Below are 25600 nucleotides of genomic sequence, written 5' to 3'. Positions count from 1 at the left end.
GTATCATACAGTATGAGTTTTTACAATCCAGTAATGATGCTGCTGGCATTGAGCATAATTGCTTTGTTATGTAGTTGGTCTTGCAGTACACTATGAAAGTCTTATCAAAAAGATAAGAGATCTCTGGTGGTTAACAGGATCACTTGGATTGCATGAAATGTCATGGTCGGAAAGGTTACAGGTTTCAGATGTCATGTGTAATGGTTCTAAACATCAGCATGCACAGAGAGGGTGAGTTCCTGACAGCTGAAGGAGGTGATAGAGATGATTTGCACAGCATTCTGAGAATGCAGTCTGTTTTGTTTGTTCGAATTGTTTGTTGTTTATTCAAGCACTACTTGCTCGTGAAGAGTGTGAGTGCAGGTTAAGTTATTTTACACGTTTACTTCCATCTATCACTGTGTGGTGTCAGTGCGGTGTAATGTCCTTTTTTTATGACCATCATTTTCTACTCTGGTTTTATATATATCATCTCACTTTCTGCAGTACATCTTACAGTGTGGTTCTTCTGTATCAGTGAAGCCCCTGCTTTGCCCTGTTTTGTATAAGCTTGTCAGTAGTTGGTTTGCATGGCAGAAATTTGTATTTCTCTTTTTGTGCCATGAAAATGAAGCAATAAATTAGCACCCGAGGCCTGTATCGATGGAATGAGAGGCCTCCTGTATTCAGTATGTGCATTTTCAATAAACAGCTTGTGAGTATTAATTACTTTGCCTTTGACGCTTGTGTGTGTGTGTGTGTGTGTGTGCGCGAGTGCGTGTGTTAAAGCTGCTTTAAGCGTTGTTGCTCTTTTTTTTAATTTTTTATACATGACAGATATACTATAATAAGTGTCACATTTATTGGACAGAAATGAGCAGCGTAAATAATGGTGTGTAACAAGCCCCTCATAATTAATATCGACTCTTCAAGGTGTGAGGTGGGTTTTTTTTTTAAGCCCTCAGAATTTTCACCTTGTGACGAAAGAAGAAACGGTTGGGTGGGGGCGGGAATGAACGCGAGGCTGATAGGCTTGTTTAAAATAGCCTAGATTATTCGGCACAGAAGCTCCTTGGTCAGAATTCTCAAGATTTATATTTTACGTTTACGCAATTTAGTTCACTAGTCGGTCCAAATTGATTTTCACTTTCACCTTTCCACATAGTCATGAGGCATCATGCCTGAATGCCGCCCTCCAATTGTAATTCATAGACTAGCTCACAAAGAACATGTCACTTCTCACACAGGGCCTGTACTAGGATGTGGTCTTTGGGGGGGCATTTTGATCGTTAGTGTGGACAGTGGCATCTCTGTCTTCGTCTGACCAGTGAGGACCTCCTTTGTCATTTCGCCATTCAACGGGCAGGGCACAAGGAAAATCCAGGGAGGCCCTGGCCTCCTTCAAAACCAGCCATGCTCTCACAAATTAAGACAAAATGACAACAAATCCTCTTAATAAATTTTGAATAAATATGTTTGTTTAGAAATACAGTAATGCTTTATTTTCACAAACCACATTTGTGCATACTTCATAGAAGACACACCACATTGGAATCTCGTAACAGTTTAACAAGAGTTGTGGATCATGATTTATAAAGACATTAACGGCAGCGGTTATACCAGCACACTATAAACTCAAGAGTTGCTGGAAACATTATTCTTCAAAACCTTATAAAGGAATGTTTTCCTGCATAGTATGACTGTAATATCAATAGCATTAATACATAATAGGAGGCAGCAGTTTAGGGAAGTCAATGTCAAATAATTTGTTATAGCTACGCATGTTTGGAAAGTAAACGGACTGATGTTTTATCAGTGATAGAATCTGACACATTACCAACAACACGTGTTCATTTTGCATTTCACTTCACAATTATCTGTTTTGTAAACAAAGTTCTGCACCGAGAATAAGCCCATTACTCTCAGATGAGAAAAGCGTAATGAACATGTTTAGGACTGGCTTAATATTATTTAAATAAATATTCTGTAACTTCAATACAAGTTAAACTCAATCGACAGCATTTACGGCATTATGTTGATTACCTCAAAAATTAATCTTGGCATCTCTCCTTTTCTTATTTTTATTTATTTAGCAAAAGTCTGTGTTTCAGTGAGGCACTTACAATGGAAGTGAAAGAAGCCAATCCGTAAACATTTAAAAACTCACTGTATTTAAATGTAAAGCCACAAGACGTAAAAAATATGCATGTTAACATGATTTTAGTGTGATAAAATCGTGTAGCTTACCTGTGTAAAATGATATCCAATTTTACAGCTTTGTTGCAATGAAAACGTAACATCGGTGACCAATAAATAGAACTTAATTCGCCTAGCACAGTAGTCTGCCACAAAAATGTCAATTTAAACTATACAGCTCAGATAATACACAAGTTTCAACAGAATAATTAACGAAAGTGCTTTTATAAAATTATAAGCTTAACAGTTCAGCCTTTTAAATTCTCCAGAAATTGTTCCCATTCACTTCCATTGTAAGCGCCTCACTGTAACCTAAGTTGAAATTTACTCTTGTGGTAATCAACATTATGCCACAAATGCTGTCAACTGAGCTTAACTTGTATTGCACCTGGAATAGTCCTTTAGGAAATAAGTCAGTTTTGTTGAAACATATAGATTCAAATATCCAATGAACTACTAGCCCATGCCAGGATAGTGTGCTTGAAATAAATTGTGTTTAGAAAAATATTAACCTGTGCCGTCTTGGTGTTTACCTGCACTCTGATTAATAAGATATACATTGTAGTTACATTTAACCAAAGATTCTGTTTATGTTTGGATGAGATATTCAAGCCAGTGCTATTTTAATGAAAATTAATAAATTATAGAGACTATCTATAGAGATAGTGATGTTAAAAATAAGAATGCAACTAACGATTATTCTGCTATTATTGCAAAGATTAATCAATAGCTCTTAACCAATTATTCAGCTTGATCCCCAACTTAAAATGTTGTATTAAACGTGCTTACTAACAATGATGGAGAAAAAAAAAAGCATCTTTTAAAATTGCCTCTATGGACAATGACATTCACTGAATAAAAAGGGAAAAAACACTTTTTATTACATTTAATTCAGTAAAAAAAAATGTTATCAATTGTTTTTGTCTTGTTTTCCATTTAAAATAGTCTAAAAATCCTTAAAACAAGATACGTTTTCTTGAGAAACAGCATATAAGATATTTAGACTTGCTTTAAGAGAATGCATCTTAAATATACAGGATGTGTATTTTTTCACTTGGTAGTACTTCTGCGAGGGCAGTAAAAACAAAATATACTTATATTCAAGATCTATTCTCTAAAAGCAAGTATATATATCTTATATGCTGCTTCCCAGGTGAATGCATCTTTTTTTAAAGGATTTTTAGATATTTTTTAATATTTGTATTTTTAATATTATATTCAACATTCTCAGATAACAATTTTTTTTCTTCTGCAGTATACTGTAGCTGCTAAAGTAAAAATATGTTGTTTTAAAGTTTACATATTGGAAAATAAGCCAAAACAAATAAAAAAATTATTTTGTTTCAGTATGTAATGGCATGATAAGAAATGCACAGTGACATATATTATGATTCAATAAGTCACGAGCCATCACGTTACAATCTTGTTGCATTAAGCGTGCGCTCTCAAGGGATGAGTATCCTGTTGGGTGTAGTTTCAATCTCTCCCCTCTTATATCGGGACATTCGCGCAGCTCATAGAAGAGGCGCTGACAGCACAGAGAAATTACAGTTTCTGAGTTTGTATTTATTTACATGATCTGCTTCTGTATTATTTGAACATTAGTAAAGCTATAACGCATTAAATATAACTGCATTTAAGATGTAATGCAGTGTTTCCTTTAAAGAGCTCAGTATCTTCTTATTTCACGAGAGTGCTTCTGTATTCCCTTTTTTGCATTATAATTCCTTCAAACTTTGCAATCTACATCACCTGAAGCAGTTTGGAAAGTTTAGAGTGCATCTGGACTGTGAGCTGTGTAATTCTTCCTTTCCTCAGTCAGGTGCAAACTGTAGTGCTGCTCTCGCGTGTCATCATTAGAGTTTAAGGTGATCTCATGTTATGTTAAATGAGATCAAATAACTATTCGACAACGAAAAATGTTGGCGACGTTGTCATTTCAGCCCTAGTTAAAAGACATATCTTAATCAGCATGTTTAGGCTCTGTATGTCCAACATGGACTATTTCACAACAAAATTGCATCATGAAAAGTGCTTATATACAAGTAACTAACATACAGTATTATGCATATGATTGTTACATTTGGCACATTACCCTGTGAGATTTATATGGTGTTCCTGTTTACCAGTTGAAACAAAATCAATATTACATACATTATGGCACAAAAGCAGCTGGTTAAAACAACTTTCAGACTAGTGTTCAGTTCTTTACAGTCTTGTTCCCATAATACTTTTAATACAAATGTAAAATAAGTTACCCTGTAACCAAAAGTCTGAAGTTAGTAATATACACTTGGAGCAAGATCCCTTTGTGAGAGTGCAGAGTAAGTCCTGATCCAGTTTAAGGGATATGCCTTGATATACATTTGCTTCATATCTTCTAAGAGATCAAGCTAAAACCAGAATAACCAAAGACTGGCACTGCATTATATGATCATGTTTAACCTGTGTATGGAACTGTCAATGTAAGTAAATCAGTGTAAATCAGGGCCCTCTGATGGCACAGTCTTCACCTGCACATACACTACCACTTAATTTTCCCACGCCAATCAGTCCGCACAGTGAACTGTTTCTTCCAGACAGATTTAGTCCAACTAGGCCACTTTATATGAGGGCTCATTTAAAAAAAACAGAGCTAAATGGCACTTTCTGGAGACTGGGAGATGTCATGGCTTGTTGTTTGTGTGCGAGGCAGTCAGGTTTTGAGATGAGCTTTAAGCAGTTTCACTTGGATCCAGAGGATAGTGAGCAAGGTAGAAAGGTCCTACAGAGCTCCATCAGCATCTGGATTCTGCCTTAAATCTCTGTCCGTCTGTCACAGCTGATCCCTCGACAGTCAGGGGAGACCTGCTGCTCAGGACTTTTAGTCATAATGGTTTGTCAATGACTGACACACCTGAAATAGACAGGTACCAATGTAGTTAATGAGATTACAGTTGATTTTAATCCAATTTGGGGACTATAATTGGACTGAATAATCAAGTAATCATGTGAAACAGACCTGCGTAGCTGCGGCCATTGCTCATGTTAGTGGGTATGAGACTCCATTTATCAGTTGTCGGGTCATAGTGCTCTACAGAGGAAAGGTTGCATGACCCATCGTCTCCTCCGATCACATACAGTAACCCGTTTATTGCACACACCCCTGAAGTCAAACACAATTCTGTTATCTGAAAATGATTCATTAAATCAAAGCTTAACAGGCTTTTCATGCTCTGACTTTATAAATAATGATTTTAAATGTCTTGAAACATGTCCAACATAAGTCATTTTTGGCAGTCAGGAACCACTGTGAAGTTGTTTTCATGAAGATGTAAAACCATCTATGTGACTGTTTTAAAAGTGATATTCCAAAATTTTGCTTTTTATTTTTCCTTGTAGTCCACCAGGATTCTTGCACCCAAAAAAGTTACTATTTAGATTTAAACAACCATTTTCCACCCTCTCTTTGACCATTAGAAATTAATTATAATTTTATTTTGGTCTAAAAAAGGTATATAGGGCTGGGTATTGATACAAATTTCCTGATTCTATTCTATTCTGATTCACAAGCTTTCGATTCGATTCCGATTAATTTATATGGGTATATTTCAGATATAAAGTTAATTTTACTTATATTTAAAAAAAGAATTCTCTAGAAGTGAATGCTGTTAATTACACACCTAACTACGTACAGTTTAAGTCAGTTTACATACACCTTAGCGAAATACATTTAAATCCTCACCTTTACTAGTAGAAAATATTCCCTGTCTAAGGTCAGTTAGGATCACTACTTCATTTTAAGAATGTGAAATGTCAGAATAATAATAGAGAGAATGATTTATTTCAGCTTTTATTTCTTTCATCAAATTCCCAGTGGATCAGAACTTTACAAACACTTTGTTAGTATTTGGTAGCATTGCGTTTAAATTGTTAAACTTGGATATAACATTTTGGGTAGCCTTCCACAAGCTTCTCAGAATAAGTAGCTGGAATTTTGGCGCATTCCTCCGGACAGAACTGGTGTAACCGAATCAGGTTTGAAGGCCTCCTTGCTCGCACATGCTTTTTCAATTCTGCCCAAAAATTTGACCTCGGACTGAGGTCAGGGCTTTGTGATGGTCACTCCAATACCTTGACTTTGTTGTCCTTAAGCCATTTTGCCACAACTCTGGAGGTATGCTTGGGGTCATTGTACATTTGGAAGACCCATTTGCGACCGAGCTTTAACTTCCTGGCTGATGTCTTGAGATGTTGCTTCAATATATCCAAATAATTTTCCTTCCTCATGATGTCATCTATTTTGTGAAGTGCACCAGTCCCTCCTGCAGCAAAGCACCCCCACAACATGATGCTGCCACCCTCATGCTTTACGGTGGGTTGGTGTTCTTCAGCTTGCAAGCCTCAACCTTTTTCCTCCAAACATAATGATGGCCAAACAGTTACATTTTTGTTTCATCAGACCAGAGGACATTTCTCCAAAAAGTAAGATCTTTGTCCCCATGTGCACTTGCAAACTGTAGTCTGGCTTTTTATGGCAGTTTTGTAGCAGTGGCTTCTTCCTTGCTGAGCAGCCTTTCAGATTATGTCGATACAGGACTTGTTTTACATGAACTATCTTCATGTCTAGGAGACATAATGAGTCTCCTTCCTGAGCGGTATGATGGCTGCATAGTCCCATGGTATTTATACTTGCGCTCTATTGTTTGTACAGATGAATGTGGTACCTTCAGGCATTTGGAAATTGCTCCCAAGTATTAACCAGACTTGTGGAGGTCTACAATTTTTTTTTCCTGAGGCTGATTTCTTTTGATTTTCCCATGATGTAAAGCAAAGAGGCAATGAGTTTGAAGGTAGGCCTTAAATTACATCCACAGGCACACCTCCAATTGTCTCTAATCAGAAGCTAATAGGCTAGTTGCCTAAAGGCTTGACATCATTTTCTGGAATTTTCCAAGCTGTTTAAAGGCACAGTTAACTTGGTGTATTTAAACTTCTGACCCACTGGAATTGTGATAGTCAATTAAAAGTTAAACGATCTATCTGTAATCAATTGTTGGAACAATTACTCATGTACTACATCAATAAATATTATATTATTTAGCATAATATTATATTTTGTTACATGTAGGGAGGGATGCACTGATATGGAATTTCTGGGCCGATACAGATAACCGATCTTTTGCAAATCATCGTTGCCGATAGTGATACCGATTACCGTTATTTTAAAAAAGTTAAATTTTTTATCCTTTAACCGTTAGCTAATTCATGAAAAAAATGTGTAATTTAAAAGCTTGGAATTTGGACTTGCTGCTATTTAAGGTATGACGGATGAACCATAAATGTGCCTTTATTACAGATGAAAGCTGATTTGAATGAGAAATAAATTAAAATACAAAAATAAATTGCATGGTGCCCATTTATATGAGTGTTTACGGTAATCCCAATGACTCGCTAACAGATAAGAGAATAATGATCTTCTAGCAGATGTAATAATAAATTAAATCAAAATGAGGCTAAAAACTACATGTAACGAACATTAAACAACAAAACACTCAACACAAACCCTAATCTCTGTATACATGTTGTAATATTTATGATAGCAGCCAGACAGCAAGTGCAGAGGTGGTTTGTGTGTGGCATTGTGCTTATGTGCGTCTCATTCACAGATGACACACAGCGCTCATCTGTGACAGTTCCACTGTTACAACTTATTAAATGTGAACAAAATCATAATGATATTGGATAACATCATACAGATGGAATAGTCATGAATCATAACGTTAGAAAAGCCTCAACTCGTAAAATACAACAAGCACAGTCATTTCACTAACAAACTAGTGTTTTTAGCTATAAACGTCGCTATAAGAATTATTTCAAGAAAAATTAACCATGTTAGGTTGTGTATTGACTTTGGTTTTAATCAAAGTGTGCTGTAAGTAACGATGTGCTATTTCCCACATTCTGTTTATGTTTCATTAAGTAAGTGAACATTATTGCCCCGAATAACATACGTATTTGTTTTTGTTGCATTTTTGTATATTCCCTTATGAAACTATATAGGAAATGGCATGTCGTTACTTAAAGAAGATGACTTAAAACAGCTCCAAAACAACGTAACAAGATGTTGAAATAATCCTCACAGAGTGACATGAGCTTGGCTCTCACCATCTCTTACTCACACAGACACGCTGTGTATGCACATACATATACTGTCGCTTCTGGCTGCCCAAGTCCCTGCCTGAAGGAAAGAACCTGCTGGCAGTCAGAGAATTTCAGCCACAAGCGAACTGTAACAAATTATTGGCAAAAATATCGCCAGTAATTCCATTATTGGTGCGATAATAATATTTAAATTTTCCAGATTATCGGCCAATAATATATTGGCCTCCGAAACATTGTGAATCCCTATTTCCATGTATATTTGTACTATTTCTAAGTATTTACATTTGCATTTACTGTAAAGAACAGAAAAGTTATTAAAAAGTCATTATTCGCAAATGGATCTCATCTTTGGATATACACATGGAACAAGTCAAACCACTCTCAACACAGTGCTGAACTTCTTCATGACTATACTACACAATCACTGGTGAGTGAAATCTGAACATTTACTAGTCAGTAGCGAATAACAGACATTTTTAGTCACATAGCACTAAATTTGGTTGCAAATATTAGTGATTTCCTCTCATTGTAGTAAAGGACTGCACATAGAGTAAAAGATCGATCATGGGATTTAAAAATGTATATTGAGATCGTTCAAATGAAGATTGCAATGCATTGGAAAATTTATATTTTTACCAAGACCCACTGGTAAATAAATTGTTTCTATAAACTCTTTAGACTTTCTTCAAGTGAGATAACTCACCTGCGTTCCTCCGGCACATGTTCATTTCACACACTGGTCCCCAGGTGTTAGAGTTGGGGTCATAGACCTCAACACTTTTTCTCACCATAGGACCATCATGCCCACCTGCAGCATAGAGCTGTCCATTAAGCACTCCAACACCTGCACAAATACACAAGCACAACATTATTAAATCACAGCTAGTTAATAGATGGAGCGCTAAACTATATGCTTTAATGGAATAAACAAGGTTATGTCTCAAAAATGCATATTAAAACTACACTGAAGGAGATTTAACACAGGGGATCTAACCTGCTCCACTACGTCTGGTGCTCATGTCTGCCACATAGCACCATTTATTACTGGCTGGGTTATACACTTCTACAGTACTCAAACAATGGCGAGATGCTCCATCATAACCTCCAACAGCATAGAGCTTCCCTGTACAGCACAGAACAAGAACACATGCACAAAATGCAATATTACCACACAAACAATTCCAAGCAATCACAATCACACATATAAAGACATAACAAAACAACAATAGCAGCAGAGGCAAAACATACACTTTCATTATACATGCAAAATTTTCATATATACATTATTGCATAATCATTCCAATAAGGCGAGTACATTTCACAACACAAACTCAAAATGCTTACCATCAACAATGCCCACCCCAACACTGCTGCGCCTGGTGTTCATGGGAGCCACAAACATCCACTCATTAGTCTTGGGGTTATATGCCTCCACTGACGACAAGCCTGTAGAATTAAAGGGATAGTTCACCCAAAAATGAAAATTCTCTCATCATTTATTCACTTTCATGTCTTATGCTGAACACAAATAAAGACTTTTGGAAGGATATTTCAGCTCTATAGTCCCATACAATGCAAGTGAATGGTGGCCAGAACTCTGAAGGTCCACATATCATATAAGAATGTAATGGATGGTTTAATCCATGTCTTCTAAAGGCCTTTTCACACCAAATGCGAATTTTTGCGATCAACATTTTAAATTGAAACAATATTTTCCTAAGCGATCCAATCGGTTTTGGGTGAGAATATTCCAAAATGTAATTCCTTATTCACTATAAATCTTGACAGCATTCCCCTTGGTGATCATGTTTTCTAGCTCGATTACACTTACTATTGCACCATCTAGACCAGAGGTTCCCACACTTTTTTGCATGATGATCTACTTTTAAATGACCAACTCAATAAGATCCACCAACTAAAAAAACATTTAAAATGTTTCATTTAAAAAAAAAAAATGCTTGTTGGGACTACTGCATGTATCCCTACATGGAATTCATCTTCAAATTAATTTAAAAAAATAAAATAATGTTCATTGTTGATATCATCCAGTTTTAACACTAAACCAAAAACACCTACAGCACAATAGATTACAATAGACAGGGCATTTACCTTATTCTGATGACTTGCACTGAATGGAATCAGACAGTTTTGCATAATCAGGGCAGAAGCTGCTGGTAGCTAGTCTCAAACACTGCTAGTTTTGCAATTTCGCCCTCTGTTCTCAGAAGCCCTTGGAGGGCGCGAACCTAGTTGTCATGGCAAAATTTACTCGTCAAGTTCAAGTCAGACAGAAAACTAAAAGAAGGAATAAAAATGTAACAAAAGTACATTTACATTTTGTGCGATCTACCAGCATTGCCTTTGCGATCGACTGGTAGATCGCGATCGACGTATTGGGCACCCCTGATCTAGACCTTCAGAGCTCTGGCCAACATTCACTTGCATTGTATGGACCTACAGAGCTAAGATATTCTTCTAAAAAATATTTTTTGTGTCCAGCAGAAGAGAAAAAGTCACACACATCAGGGATGGCATGAAGGTGAGTAAAAGATAAGAGAATTTACATTTTTGGGTGAACCATTCCTTTAAGCATAAATGTTCATCTGCCAATAAATTAGTGTTGCAGAGAAAAAGGACTGATAGTACTTATATTTGTGTTAAAAATAGGCAGAATTAAAGACAGCATTAAATAAAAAAGTATCCAATTTATTTTCTTAATAGGCCTTGAGTATGATTTATTAGTGAATGTTATTACAAAGAAAATGTAATAAGAGAGTCAAGAGTTTTCTCTTGATGTAATCAAAAATGTTTGGTCGGGGTATAATAATATTAATCAGTAATATCATAACTTGTTTAACTTTTAATGACCTAATCAAATGCTGATAAACCAAATAAAGTTTAATCCTCCATTATTCCTCACTGAATATTCTGTTTCACTCAAAAATAAGTGACATTATGGAAGTTAAATGCATTGCGAATTAGGGCTGGGTAAGAAATATTGATTTTCCGATTAAGTAAATCAATGCAAGAAAATCACCCACATATGCAACCAAATTTTGCACTATGCAGCTAAAATGTCTGTGATTAGTCACTGGCTCGTAAATTTTCAGATTTCACTCACCATTGATTGAGTAGTATAGTAGCAAAGAAGTTCAGCACAAGATTCTTTCACTGTGTGTTGAGAGTAAAAGTTTGGTTTGACTCGTTCTATGTAATGTATGTGTCTAAAGATAAGATCCATGTAATACATTTGTCATTGAATCTGTTCTTGTTGACCAAAAATAATAAAAAGAAAAACATTTCATTCTAATTACACATAGCACAGATGCGAATCAATCAAACCGAAACACTGTTCTGTCAGATCATTACTGAACTGCTTCTATTCTTAAAGAGACAAGATCAGTTTAGCAAGTGTTCTACAAATCAATGTCAATACTTGTAAATAGTCCAAATTATGCATGTAAACATTAAACATGTAACAAATTATATAATTTATGCAACTTCAAGACTTTTTAATGGAATTCATGGATTTATGATTGAAAAACGAATGATAAAATGTAAAATGTTTCAAATTCATTTGAAAAAAGTAGCGTACCAAGTTAAAAGGTCCCCTGCATAATTAACAGCATTAGATGAGAGAGAATTTATTTCAAATGTATGCAAAATGGACATTATAACAGAAATATACCCAAATGAATCATAATCAAATTGAATGCTTGTGAATCGGAATCGAATCTGGAAATCTGTATCAATAACCAGCCCTATTGCGAATGCTGTTTCATGATGTCTTAAATAATTACAGCTTGTCTTCTTTCCAGCACTGACTGGCACAACTGGACATTTGTAAGACATAATGAAATTTAGGGTTAATTTTTCATGGAGATTGAGGACTGAGGATATTTTTTACATGGAGATGAGTACTTGAACAGTGAGTTAAGGTATACCTGTACTTCCATCAAATCCTCCGACAGCAATCAGGAGGTCCCCCAGTACAGCTGCACCCAAAGTGCTGCGACGCTCCTGCATGCTGGGGACAGAGCTCCACTGATCCTTCGACCCATCATACACGTCCACTGTCCGCACACGCAGAGACCCGTTAAACCCCCCCACTGCATACACCTTGCCAGCCATATTCACCACACCTAAATGGCACGCACAGAGGGGGTAAGACCAAGAAAAGAACACCTGAATGAAAGACAGTGCAAGTCACAAGTCACAGAATAGAGGACAACCTGCTCGACAGCGTCTGGAGGGTAAGTCGGCCACCTGGTACCAGCGATCTTCCTGGAAGTCATAACACTCCACACTTCGGATGGCTTTAGGAGCCTGACCCCCTACCACCATCATCACCTGAAGGATTGAGAAAACAATCTATCCATTGTGCTAACATTAGAAGACAGTCAATGAAGAAACAGTGTTAATACCTTTGGCAGACTGACGGGTGTGCGTGGTCGTGTTCTGTCAGTCTTTATAAGATGCCGCTGGTCTGTAGGTAAAAGGTGGTACTTCATCGCCTCAATAAGAAAATCCTTACAAGTGTTGTTGTTTTTTATTAAGGGCTCCTCCTCTACAATCTGTCCAAAATACACATTTAAATACAAAAAAAATGCTCAAAGGAACAACATGAATCAGCTAACTTCTAATTTTTCTGCAGTAACAAATTCCTGCTAAGTCACCAAATAAATAAAAGAACTACATGCAGTAATACCTGAACAAGGTAATCTCTGGACAGCAGAGGCAGTCGAACATGTTCCATTAGCTTTGGCATGTACTCAAAACGGGCCTCTTTATTGTGCTTTATCCACGCAATCATGGCCTCAAAAACCTGTGGAAGTAATAGACAAGAACAGTATAAGTACTGAATCAGTACAGCCGCAGCAGACCAGGCGGCCACATCTTCCTGTGACATCACAGCTCAGATGACACAGAGCCATCTGACAGATGACAGCTGCCATCAAGAGGGGGTGTGAGCACAAACTTGAGACACAAGGTACTGGTAAGCAGAGAGCAGCTAATTGTGACTGGCAGATGGCTTGCCTTCTTCAGCAACACACAAGCACAGAAATGTAAAAACCAGCCATCCATCTGCTGTCTACACATCATGCAAGGCTGAACTAAGCACATGTTTTAGGTGATGAGATGGGGCAGAAATTGAGAAGCACAATATGCAGATGGTTATAGTTAGAAACGACAGCAACTGTGTGTACATCCGGAGTGCCAAAAAGGCCTGTATGAGAGGGCATCCAAAAAGGACACATACTTGCATTTAAAAAAATCTAGATAGAGTGCAGTGAAACAAAATGCAGGTGTCTTGAGATTATTTCTTTTTTAAATAAAACATTTAAAAAATGCTCAGCTTATGGCGCAAGATTAAGGGAAAACCCTGCATTGATGTTGCATTGAAATGCTGTATTCATGGCGCAAGATGCTGGAAAAAAAAAACACTACATTCCTGGTACAAGCTGCTGGGGGAAAATTAACTGCGTTCAAGGCACAGGATGCTTAAAAAAAATTAAACTGGAAAAAAGTGAGACACGTACTAGAAGGACACCTTTGACCATAGTAACATGTTTACATAGACATTTAAAAAATATATATGTGTATAATTTGACAATTACAAAATATTCTCAAGAATGTGTCCAGTGTGAACCCCTAAGGCTGGAGTAATGTGTTACCTTCTCTTCAGTGGACACAGTCAGTTTGTCACTGGAGATCAGACTCCACACCTGCTGCAAGGATAGGGCCATGAACTCCTCACCCAGCATGACATCTGTGAAGTGCTGCTCTGCTCAAAATGCATATAGACGAAAAATGTAAAAGATCAACCTAAGTTTGCATTACACACCATAATGTTGCCTCAGCTCATTTCAGTGTAGTTCAACACAAATCAAGAGAGCTCACCCGCATAAGCATGGGCTAGGCTGAGCAGTCCTGTGCAGGCATGAAGGTCAGCAAATGCTCGGATGCCCAGGCAGTTGGTGGGATGGAGTTGGGCCTGCAGGAAGTCACAACAAACCTGCTGAACATCCATCAACTGCAGCAGGCAGGCAGCTGGGAGCAGCACCTGGACACAGCAACAATTCCACAAAGACAAATGGAAGACATATCACATACACCTTACATAGTGGTAAACAGACAGCCAGTTGAATAGATGTATGATGACTAACATAGTAAAGGTTACATAATGATGATTATAACTAATGATGAAAAAGAGTGGTATTTTACCTGACACACTATAAATAATCTAAATCTAGACAATTTACAATTTATAAATGTGATTTATCTTAAAGAAAAATTCCTCTAATTTGTTGTTACAAAAAAAAAAATAATGTATTCCAGTAATGATTCATTAGGCAAACATGAATTACAAAGCAGCATCTGCAAATTCTGACAACAGGACCACTTTCTTAGAAAATCAGAAAGGAATAAAACAGACTATAGGAAGATATAGGGTGAATCATTGCGCTGTATGACATTATTGAAAGCCCCATTGACCAACTAAGCCATAAACAGCTGCTGCCCCCACTGAAGCATTTGACGTTCCTCCCCAGATTAAACTAGGCCACAGCTTGACTTCAACACAAGGCCTTCTACCAACCTCATGCTGCTCCCAGCTCTGTTGCAAATGGCATGAAGCCTTTTAGATCATCTGCTCTATTTGTATCCACAGCCATGGCCAAAAGTATTGGCAGTAACATACATTTTGTGTTTTCCTAAGTTTGCTGCTTCAGTATATGTAGATTATTTTTTCACATGTTTCTATGGTATACTGGAAAACAATCATAAGCATTTCATAAGTTGTAAAGGCTTTTATTGGCAAAAACAATCATTTAATATTGTCAATATTTACCGTGTTGACCCTTGTTCTTCAAAACCTCTGCAATTCACTCTGGCATGCTGGATATCAGCTTCTGGGCCAAATCCTGACTGATGGCGATCCATACTTGCCTTATTAGTGCTCGGAGTTGATCACAATTTGTGGGCTTCTGCTTGTCCACTCGCCTTTTGAGGATTGACCACAGGTTCTCTATGGGATTAAGATCCGGGGAGTTGCCTGGCCACGGATCCAAAATTTCAATGTAATGATCTCCGAGCCACTTCATTATCACTCTTGCCTTGTGACATGGTGCTCCATCATGCTGTAAAATGCACGGATCATCACCAAATTGCTCTTGGATCTTTGGGAGAAGTTGCTCTTGCAGGACGTTTTGATACCATTCCTTATTCATGGCAGTGTTTTTGGGCAGAATTGTGAGAGAGCCCACTCCCTTGGATAAAAAGCAACCCCACACATGGATGGTCTCAGGGTGCTTCACAGCTGGCACAACACAGGACTCATGGTGGCGTTCACCTTTTCTTCTCCGGACTATTGATTTTTCAGATGTCCCTAATAGTCGGAAGGGGGCTTCATCAGAGATAATATCTTTGCACCAGTATTCTTCTGTCCAATCCTTGTACTTCCTGCAGAATTTCAATCTGTCCTTGATGTTTTTCTTGGAGAGAAGTGGCTTCTTTGCTTCTTGACACCAGGCCATTGTCCAAAATTCTTTGCCTCACTGTGCGTGCAGATACACTCACACCAACCTGCTGCCAATGTTGAGCAAGCTCTACACTGGTGGTGACACGATTCCATAGCTGACTCCTCAGGAGAAGATGGTCCTTCCAGCCTTCTTCGCTGCAGTTGAACCTCTCACCTTGAAGTTCTTGATGATCCGGTAAATGGTTCTTTCAGGTGCAATATTCTTTCCAACAATTTCTTGCATGTGAGGCCATTTTGATGCAAAGCGATGATGGCTGCACATCTTTCTTTAGAGGTAACCAATGCTAACAAGAACACAATGATTGGAAGCACTTCTTCCCTCCTTTTATAGCAATCAGTCTGCTCTTATAATCCAATCAGAATGATAGAGTGATTTCACCTGACTAGTACTCGTTCACACTTTCCCAGGTGCTGCTGATATGATTAGTGAAATTATGTTAGCTGGTCATTTTGTGCCAGGGCCAAAAAACTGTGAAATTTGGGTTTTTGTGATAAAGTACATTTCTTTGGCCAATGAAGCTTTTTGCAATGATTTAAAATGCATCTGATCACTCTGCACAATAATCTAGAAACAATGTGAATCAACACCACAACAACTCAAGCAGAAAACTTTGCAAAACACAACATTTATGTCACTGCCAATACTTTTGGCCAAGGCTGTAAACATAAACCCCTACACAAAAAAAAGAATGCACTGGGACAATAGAGCTGCAACATAAAGGGCAAAGTGTATCACTCCTGCACATCACAGAAGACTTCCTCTCCCTTTCTGCTCATTTCCTCTGCTAATAATGAGAGGAAATACCCTGCCTCGCAACATTCAAAACAAAGCTGACCTGTAGAAAGGCATACACAGTCACCCTGTACAGTCTGAGGCAGTACAGAAATGTGCCTTGACTCACCTGAACATTATCCTCAGACACTTCAATCTCTGCGGTGTAAATATAATTCACCAGCTTCACAAGTGTCTCTCCATCAACATCCCTGATCTCGATAAGGTGAGCTTTGCTCTCACTCATGTCACCTGGACAAGCAAAACAGAATGAACACTTTTATTAAACATCCTGGGCTGTGTTTCCTAAAAGCATCATAAGCCAAAGTACAATGTAGAAACCATTGCCACCAAAAGTCTTTACAATAAACTTTAAGGGATAGTTCACCAAAAAATGAAAATTCTCTCATCATTTAAACACCCACATGCCATCCCAGATGTGTATGACTTACTTTCTTCCGCGAAACACACATGAAGATTTTTAGAAGAATATTTCAGCTCTGTAGGTCCGTACAATGCAAGTGAATTGTGATCAGACATTTGTAGCTGCAAAAATCACATTAAAGAAACATAAAAGTAATCCATAAGGCTCCAGTGGTTAAAACCATACCTTCAGAAGTGATATAATAGGTGTTGATGAGAAACAGATCAAAATGTAAGTCTTTTTTCAACCTAAATCTCAGATTTACCTTTCACATTTACATCTGAATGTAACATCACATCACATGGTGCCTGTTTAGTTTCACTTTCACATCTGAAAGTTAAAGTGGAGATTTATTGTAAAAAAGGACTTATATATTGTTCTGCATCTCCTCCACACCTATTATATAGCTTATGAAAATATGAATGAAACATGGGAGTCATATGAATTACATTTGTTTCCTTTATGTGCCTTTTGGAGCTACATATGTCTTATCACCATTTACTTACTTTGTATGGACCTACTGAGATTAGATGTTTTTCTAAAAATCTTGTTTGTGTTCTGCAAAAGAAAAAAAGTCATAAACATCTGGGTTGGAATGAGAGTGAGTAAATTATGAGAGAATTAAATTTTTGGGTGAACTATCCGATTCAGCTTGCAGTGCTTTGGGGAAACGGAACCCTGATCATTACACACAAGTTTTTGCACAATTGTTGCATATGAGGCTTAAATAAGCCATAACAAACTACCATTTGCATAAACACTTTATATCATATTAGTATTATAGCTTCAGATACATAGCAAGCAATTGGATGTCTCTTTGCTATGCATTTAAAAATAGCAGAGTGCGGAGAAGGCCCTTTTATATAGGAAAATTCATCATATAAAGAGGAGTACCTGTAAACATTGCGCAGAAGTACGGACTGCAGGAGGCAAGAACTACTCTGTGTGCTGGTACCTCCACTTCTCCCGCAACCAGCAGGACATCACAAAGCATCCTTCGGCTTTGGTTACAAAAAAATATGAGTAAAAGTATATATCTAGGCAAGAAATATTCTCTATCTATTGAGCATTCAGCCTGCATTCACAATAATTCTTACTTCATACTCAACACTGACAGGTGCAAATTTTAAAATGCAACTATAATAACATAAATTACTATTGGAAAACCCATTTTTGGTTGCCATCTAATCGAAATATTAGGGGAAAAGTTGGTCAGTTTTACCAGTTTACCCACCTTCTCAAATCATTCATAAGCCCAAAGGCTTTCCTCATGTGTGTGTGACTAAAGGTGTGCAAGCCTGAATCTTGAGAATCGTCCTGCGCATCCAAACTAGGCAGGGCACAAGTTATTGGGCACAAGTTATTCGACACCTAGTGAATGAATCAAATAGACTTCACGAACCTTTGCAAGCAACATGTTAAACCATTAGCCAACAACATGTCTCTCGCTATTAACACAAATAACTAATATAGTTCTGCATTATTTTGATTATATACTCAAGTTTATACTGTACATAAATGAATCAAGAGTCACTTTACTGCACGAGACGCTTAGCGCGAGATTAGTTTGAATGTTTCGTGAGCCGTTGGCCTGCTATTAAGGCGAAATATTTACTCGTTTTTTTTTTTTTTTACTCAAACTGTTTAGAACTAACATAATAACATGGTGTCTGACACCAAAATTATCAGTGTTCAATTCGCAAACAATGTGATAAACTAACTGAATGTATACAAGAGACATCTTAGCAATGTAGCGGCTAGAATTACACCAGCACTCGCTATCCAGAACATTTTACGCGTTAAATATCAGCTTTAACTGATTCTTGCCACGTCGTCGACTTCCTTTTTATAAAATAAACGTCCATTATAAGTTAAATTCTTAACTCTTACCCGTCACAGTCCATGGTTTGAGGAATATCGTGCAAGGCAGTTGGCTAAAGTTAGCTTGCTACATCGTTTTCATGCAGTTTTAGTACGCCTTATCTATTCCATGTTTTACTTCTGTGGTCCTTAATAGTTTTGAATCTAAAGCTGAACGTTTACATCTGTCTGTTCCGTGGTCAGACCTGTCTTTCAAGAGGGGGTCGCTGTTGTTTAGCTAGCTGGTTAGCAGCTCACGGCAAAAGCTGGGTTGACTGACTTTCCAACAATAAACGTCGTAATTATCCTCCATAGTCAGCACGTTGCCTGGCAACAGCAATACAATCTCTCTAGAATCACTAATGTCACACTGCATGACAGAGCCACGTCACTGCAATACGTGCAGTTGTGGCCTTAATCAGCTATACGATTAGTTAATCATTCCTATCGCTTTGACTTTATTTCTGGAATGCATGTAAAGCTAGGTAAAATATTATGAAATAATTTAACGTTTATTTGATAAATTAATAACAGACACAGAGTATTTTTGAAATTTATTTTATTGAACAACACCCCACAGATTTATTCTTGTGCACTAACAAAAGGAGTCCATTCACCCCGCGACATTCCACACTTGTTTCATCTCCAGCCAGTGGACCCTCATGCAGGCATCCTATTTTGGTACCAGCTCTGTAAAGATATGACACCAAGTTCTACACATTTCTGATATCATATCGGATTTAAATGTCCAAAAAGAAAAAGAAAATAACCACTTGTCCCATACAACCAAGCAGAAACTTTTTTTTTTATTGTCATCTCTTTTGAATCATAATTAATGCATGATTCCAGAAGGCATTGTGAATTTTGCATTGTTTTCGCGAGAAATTATTTGGAATTAATAATTGTTAATCATGACAAGTATTCCATCAGTACAATCAGAACATAATCATACATAAGGCAATTAATTCCCTCAGCAATTCGTTTGCAAATAATTGCCCTACATGATTCAAAAGGAATTCTGTTTAATATGTAACTGAAAACTTGCAATACAGTACGTTCAACAATGGTTTACAAAATGACAAAATTCTTACCAAAGGCATCTTGCCCCTAGGAGATCCACAGGAACCTAGCATATATGTTCCATATGCAAACTCTGCTAGATTCAAAAAGAGGTTCAAAACAGAAAAATAAATAAATGTAAATGTCAACACTTGTTCATGCTGTTTGTAAACTAACTAGGCATTTACAAATCTGCTTACCAGATTCACTGATGGAGTTCTCACTTCATTTATCAGAGCAACAGTTAAACTGCATTGTCAGCTGCAGCAGAAGCTCAAGCAGCCGCCCTTAGAAGTGAGATTTTATTGAAATACTTCCATTGTGTCTGCTCTGTGGAAAAAGAAGACAGATGGAGATGCGTTTAAGTGTCAAGTCAACAAAAGATGGTTTCTTGAAACATATCTACAGCCAGTCTAGTTACAGCCCGTTAGTTACACATTTGTTACTGCCTGTGAGAAAGACTTTGACTCAAAGAAAGGTTTATGTAGATGTGTTCTTTAACACAAATGTACATACCAAGAAAGCAGTTTACGGTTGCATCTTTCACTAGACTCACTGAATTATCAAACAAACCAACCACTGTTCTCTTAGCGTGTCAGAAATGTAGGACAAAACACGAGCAAAACACCGAGATGAGGGGGGGAAGGGATTGATAAGATGTAAAGAAAATAACGGAAAGCACAAACCTGGCTTAATACATGCTGATCTCCTTTGCATTTGATGTCATTAATATCGGGAACTAATGCATCAAGTATACAGGATCTATAAGCACCATTCTCCGGTTTGACCTTAAACTGAAAATTGTCTAAAATATTGGATTAAGACATAACTACATAGACCACAATCACCACAGCTTCAAACACTTTGAACTACTAATTTCCACTTTTCCCCTATTTTACATGATCACTGCCAAGTTAACGCAAAGCTGGTTTTAGGAAATGCTGAAATAAGTTTGCATGCACGCTTTACACTGTCGACTCACAAATACCTGATTTAAGGAGTTTGTTCCAGGTGGATCCAAAGCATGTTTAAGACACACCCGATGTAATGTCTTGTGTATAAAGTATTTCTACAAACCTGGAAACCTGGTGCGATTATCCTATGGATTTTCAGCTGGGTTTCTACATCTCTGGAGTACCCCTGGAGAATCCAATGACGTAGTAGTGGACACAGCTAAGGTATAGATCCATCTTATTTGATCACTAAAAGTATTGGAACAAAGCTCTAAACATATTTTAAGAATAAAGACAACATATCTTGCATGGTTGGGAAAATATCAAACATCCCCATACGTCTGCTGCAAATATTGTTAAAATGTTACACTTGAACCGTGCTTGTTGTGCCTCCAATTTTAGTCTTACCTAGATGGCCAAACAATCACTAAACGAGCCTCCATATATGTCAAAACCACCCAATAAAGCGCAGCTGGTCATAAACCATAATGGCTACGAAGTAATAACTTTTATTAATAGAAATACATACAGTTCAGTTGTATCTGAAATAAACAATATTCAATAGGTTATTCCGTTAAAGCAGTAATACAATGAGACAATTGCATTTAATTATTCTACTAAATGATAAAACTAAAACAACAACAAGGCTGTATTAAGGAATAGTTCACACAAAAATACAAATTCTCATTTACCCACCCCCATGCCATACCAGATGTGTAGGACTTTCTTTTTTATGCTGAACACAAAAAGATTTTAGGAAAATATCTCAATTTAATGCAGGTGAATGGTGACCAAAACTTTAAACTCTAAAAAAAGAACGATTGCTGAAGTGGACAATTCTAGTAAAAAAAAAAAAGGACTTGATTATTGGTCTGTTTCTCACCAACACTTATATCGCTTCTAAAAGACATGGATTTTAGCACTGGAGTCGTATGGATTACTTTTATGTGCTTTTTAGAGCTTTAAAGTTCTGGCCAGATGAGACATTTTTCTAAAACTTTTAATTTGTGTTCTGCACAAGAAAAACACACATATGGGATGGCTTGCAAGTGAGTAAGTGGTGAGAGCATTTTCATTTTTGGGGTGAACTATTCCTTTAAGAGTTCCGAGTAAAAGTTCACTGTAACAGCAATGACAATATTTTCATAATGAAGTCTGAACTATTAAACAAATAATACTAATTGGGAGGTACACGCTAGTCACTATAACGGATTTGTTTTATTGTGAGCCTGAACACTAGTCCTTATAAACTTGCTTCGTTTTCACGGACACGTAACAGAAATATGTTATTCCAATATTCTTATTTTAGGACGCACATAAACCTTGTCACTTGTCGCCAGCGAGCCTAATTAAACAATGGGCGTGTTTAGGAAGGATCCCGCTTTCGTCAAATTCTCGCACATGCGCGGTTCATCGGTTAGCTAGGTTTCCCAAAAGAACGACATATAAAGTTAAAGATCAGTTCAAGATGGCAAGCAAAATAAAAACAGCATAATCGTGAACTGCTTTTAATTGTAAACAACATACGCGTTCATTATACAGTGATGTATATGAGGAACCGAGAATGGGCTGCAGGCGCTCCTCGTTGCTGCGAGTTCCGCAGCTCCCGCTATTTTCCAGTCGAATCCCATAGAAAAATGCAAACAAATGTTTCCCCACTGAAGACTTACATCCACTGAGGTGCGGATGCAATCTATGTTCATTGAAATATAAAACTGTCAATGGCCTGATTAGAACCATATGTCTCTTATGCACAGGGCGAATTAGTTGCCACTAAAATCCTAATACCAGCGCTGATGTATGCACATATCCGTTGATTAACAATAACTCATGACCAACAGCTGCACACATAGAGATGAAGTTATCAAATTTATTAAATGAAACATTTATTTTTGAGCTAGAAAATACCAAGTATGACTATCAAAAGATAATATTTTACTAGCGCTCATTGTTGCTGTGCGACTTCCGTACAATCTGTAGAATCTCGCGAGATTGACGAAAGACGGATCCCTTCTAGACACGACCATAAAAATCCAATCTTTTCTTGACTAGCAGCACGCTTTACCAGCAGGTCATGTGATCTGCAAGAGCCTGCTGCCAGCCAAAGAAAGACTGAATCTCTACAGGGGGTTCACTGGCTCTAATCAAAAGCAGACTTGAATACGTCTTTGAACATAAGGAAATAAAAAAAGACAATAAAGATACAATACATGTGCTAATAGGAGAAAAACACATGCCTACACTAACAAGCAAAAGGACTAATCTTAACTTAAATTCCAATGCACAAAAACGTGGAAGAAACAGTTTTGCAAACAGGCCGCCACCGCTGGTCAGTCTGATAATAAGTAGAGATCCAAAGCAGTAGTCCTATGTCGTGAGAAAAATCTCCCTAGTAATTTAGGGAAAAGACGAGTGCCTTAGAGCAAAAGGATGTGTAGTAGTAGTAGTAGAGAAACGTTGGATAGGCAACCCCTACCTATGATCTGCTAGGCTTGATTTAGTTATGAGCTCCTGCATGAATTGAAGCTTCGTTGTGTCAGTCAAGGCCAAGCCACATTAAAATGGCTCAATCTGGCTACTTGGCTAAGGATAATGTGTGGTCAGAATTGTGATGTGGGCTGGGGAAGGGGCTGCTCTTAATATGAGACTTAATATCTAATAAACGCTCTTAATATGAGCCTCCGTAACCCCCCCTGCCGTACCCACCACCACCACCTCGGGAGTAAGGAGCGTTGCTTCTGCCCGAGTAATTACCTTTCATTGGGCCATAGCCAGAGGACTGCTGTCCATAGCCGCTGCCAAAGTCATTGTAGCCGTTACCACCGCCGTAGCCCTCCATTTGGTCCCCGTAGCCTCCCCCATACCCGCCACCGTATCCACCGTATCCACCTCCATAGCCTCCGCCGTAGCCGTCATTCCCCCCGTAGCCACCTCCGTAGTTGCCGTATCCACCGCCTCGTCCGCCGTAGCCGTTCTGCGGTCTCCCCATTCCCCGCCCGCCACCGCGGCCTCCGCGCCCACCACGACTACCGGCAGCCTGCATCTCTTGCTTGGTCAGGGCCTTCTTCACCTCCACTTTATGTCCATTAATGACGTGATATTTCAGCACCACGGCTTTGTCGGCAGAATCGTTGTCCTCGAAATACACGAAGCCGAAGCCCCGCTTTTTGCCGGTCTCTTTGTCCGTGATCACCTCAGCTTTCTCCACCGCACCGAACTGGCAGAAGCAGTCGCGGAGGTGATCTTCTTCGATGTCGTCTTTCAGTCCGCCGATGAATATCTTCTTCACCTTAGCGAGGGCTTCGGGCTTGCCCGCATCTTCGCGTGCCACGGCTCTCTTCAGCTCGACGTTGTTCCCGTCTAGTATATGAGGACGGGCCGCCATGGCAGCGTCCGCCTCCTCCGGACTCGAGTAGGTCACGAAACCGAAACAGCGCGAGCGCTTCAGCTGCTGGTTCTGCACCACCACGCAATCCGTAAGCTGTCCGTACTGCTCAAAATGTTGGCGCAGCCCATCGTCGGTGGTCTGCACGTTAAGTCCGCCGACAAAGAGCTTGCACAGTTGGTTTTCCATTTGGGCCGTCATCTTCTTAATCTAACCTGTGTGTATGGTTGCTGTAAAATGGCGGTGGTGAATAAATGGCGGCGGTGCGGGATTTCCGAAACGTGAGATGGCTAGGGAAAGCTCATACATATTTATGAGGAAAGCTCTCAGAAAACCTGATTGGTTAGCGTAAGGTTTCGGGGAAGGGTTATAGTTTCTCCGACCAATAAGGTAGTATTTTCCTGATGAACAGTACTGAATTGTCCAATCAGATATCGGTTAAGATTAGAATACGCTTCATGTATCTTTCTCGTTTGTGTCTAGAAGGTAACCCGCCGGTTGCCGAATGTCTCGCGAGTTTGTTTTTATTTTGAGTCCCACAAAAACATACACTTTCCTCTACCTATTATCCCACCTATTTTGGAATTGTCATATTGTCTAAAGCAGGGGTCACCAACCTTTTTGATACTGAGAGCTACTTCATGGGTACTGAGTCATACGAAGGGCTACCAGTTTGATACACTCTTCTGAAATAACAAATTTGCTTTGTTTGCCTTATATATTATTAATAATGTGAAGACTCTGATCACGTTAATGATTTCTCACAATAATTACCAACAATGACAAGGTGGGAAACAGATATCAATATTCAGCACTTTATTTCTATTTATCTCAGTAATTGTAAAATGTTCAGATGATCACTTACATTACATTTCTTAGGAAAAATGTCCCATTTTCACTAGCCACTGACAAACCTTTTAAACAAATCATGAACTATGTTGCACCATGTTTCAAAAAGTTATCAATTATGTACATTGTAATGTCTGTAATGTAGTAAAAAACTTAAATATTTTTAAATAAATCTTGTCACATTTTGAACTAATGACCAAATCTGCTGTATTTTTAATAAAATAATAACTGTTACATGTCATGAACACACATTTTAAATTGAACAATTCTTCAATATTTTAATTAAACTTTGCCATGGCACTGACATGTTGCCACTGACATCTGGTATCATTTTCTTTGTTAGTGGGAAGACTGGCATTGCATGCTGTTTACCACTGTATTGTAATCTGGTGTTTAACTTGACACTGCAACTGTGAGTAACTCATGTGCATCAGTGAGG

The 25600-nt window shown here is 38.1% G+C and overlaps 2 protein-coding genes across 2 annotated transcripts; both read right to left on the bottom strand.

Moving 5' to 3' along the window:
• Positions 1–1460: 1460 nt before the first annotated feature.
• klhl3 (kelch-like family member 3) lies at positions 1461–19314 on the bottom strand. Its single transcript, XM_052154464.1, has 15 exons — positions 18946–19314; positions 18290–18385; positions 17950–18056; positions 16762–16883; positions 14221–14383; positions 13995–14104; positions 13028–13144; positions 12744–12893; positions 12552–12669; positions 12264–12461; positions 9664–9765; positions 9314–9442; positions 9023–9163; positions 5177–5320; positions 1461–5071 (listed from the first exon to the last, which is right to left on the bottom strand). The coding sequence occupies exons 1-15, from the start codon at positions 18957–18959 to the stop codon at positions 5043–5045; spliced, it is 1740 nt and encodes a 579-aa protein (XP_052010424.1). The 5' UTR covers positions 18960–19314; the 3' UTR covers positions 1461–5042.
• A 4268-nt stretch (positions 19315–23582) lies between these two features.
• hnrnpa0a (heterogeneous nuclear ribonucleoprotein A0a) lies at positions 23583–24576 on the bottom strand. Its single transcript, XM_052154465.1, has one exon. The coding sequence runs from the start codon at positions 24511–24513 to the stop codon at positions 23596–23598; it is 918 nt and encodes a 305-aa protein (XP_052010425.1). The 5' UTR covers positions 24514–24576; the 3' UTR covers positions 23583–23595.
• Positions 24577–25600: the final 1024 nt, after the last annotated feature.

Source organism: Xyrauchen texanus, chromosome 23, assembly GCF_025860055.1.
Source record: "Xyrauchen texanus isolate HMW12.3.18 chromosome 23, RBS_HiC_50CHRs, whole genome shotgun sequence".
Taxonomy (NCBI): Eukaryota; Metazoa; Chordata; class Actinopteri; order Cypriniformes; family Catostomidae; genus Xyrauchen; species Xyrauchen texanus.
This window is presented reverse-complemented; position numbering and strand designations above follow the sequence as displayed.

Coding starts and splice junctions, on each gene's coding strand:
- klhl3 (XM_052154464.1), bottom strand. Junction 12,670..12,743: donor CACCCGTCAGTCTGCCAAAG/GTATTAACACTG, acceptor TCAATCCTTCAG/GTGATGATGGTGGTAGGGGG. Junction 5,321..9,022: donor CATGTGCCGGAGGAACGCAG/GTGAGTTATCTC, acceptor GTTTGACTTCAG/GGGTGTGTGCAATAAACGGG.
- hnrnpa0a (XM_052154465.1), bottom strand. CDS start 24,513: ATGACGGCCCAAATGGAAAACCAACTGTGCAAGCTCTTTGTCGGCGGA.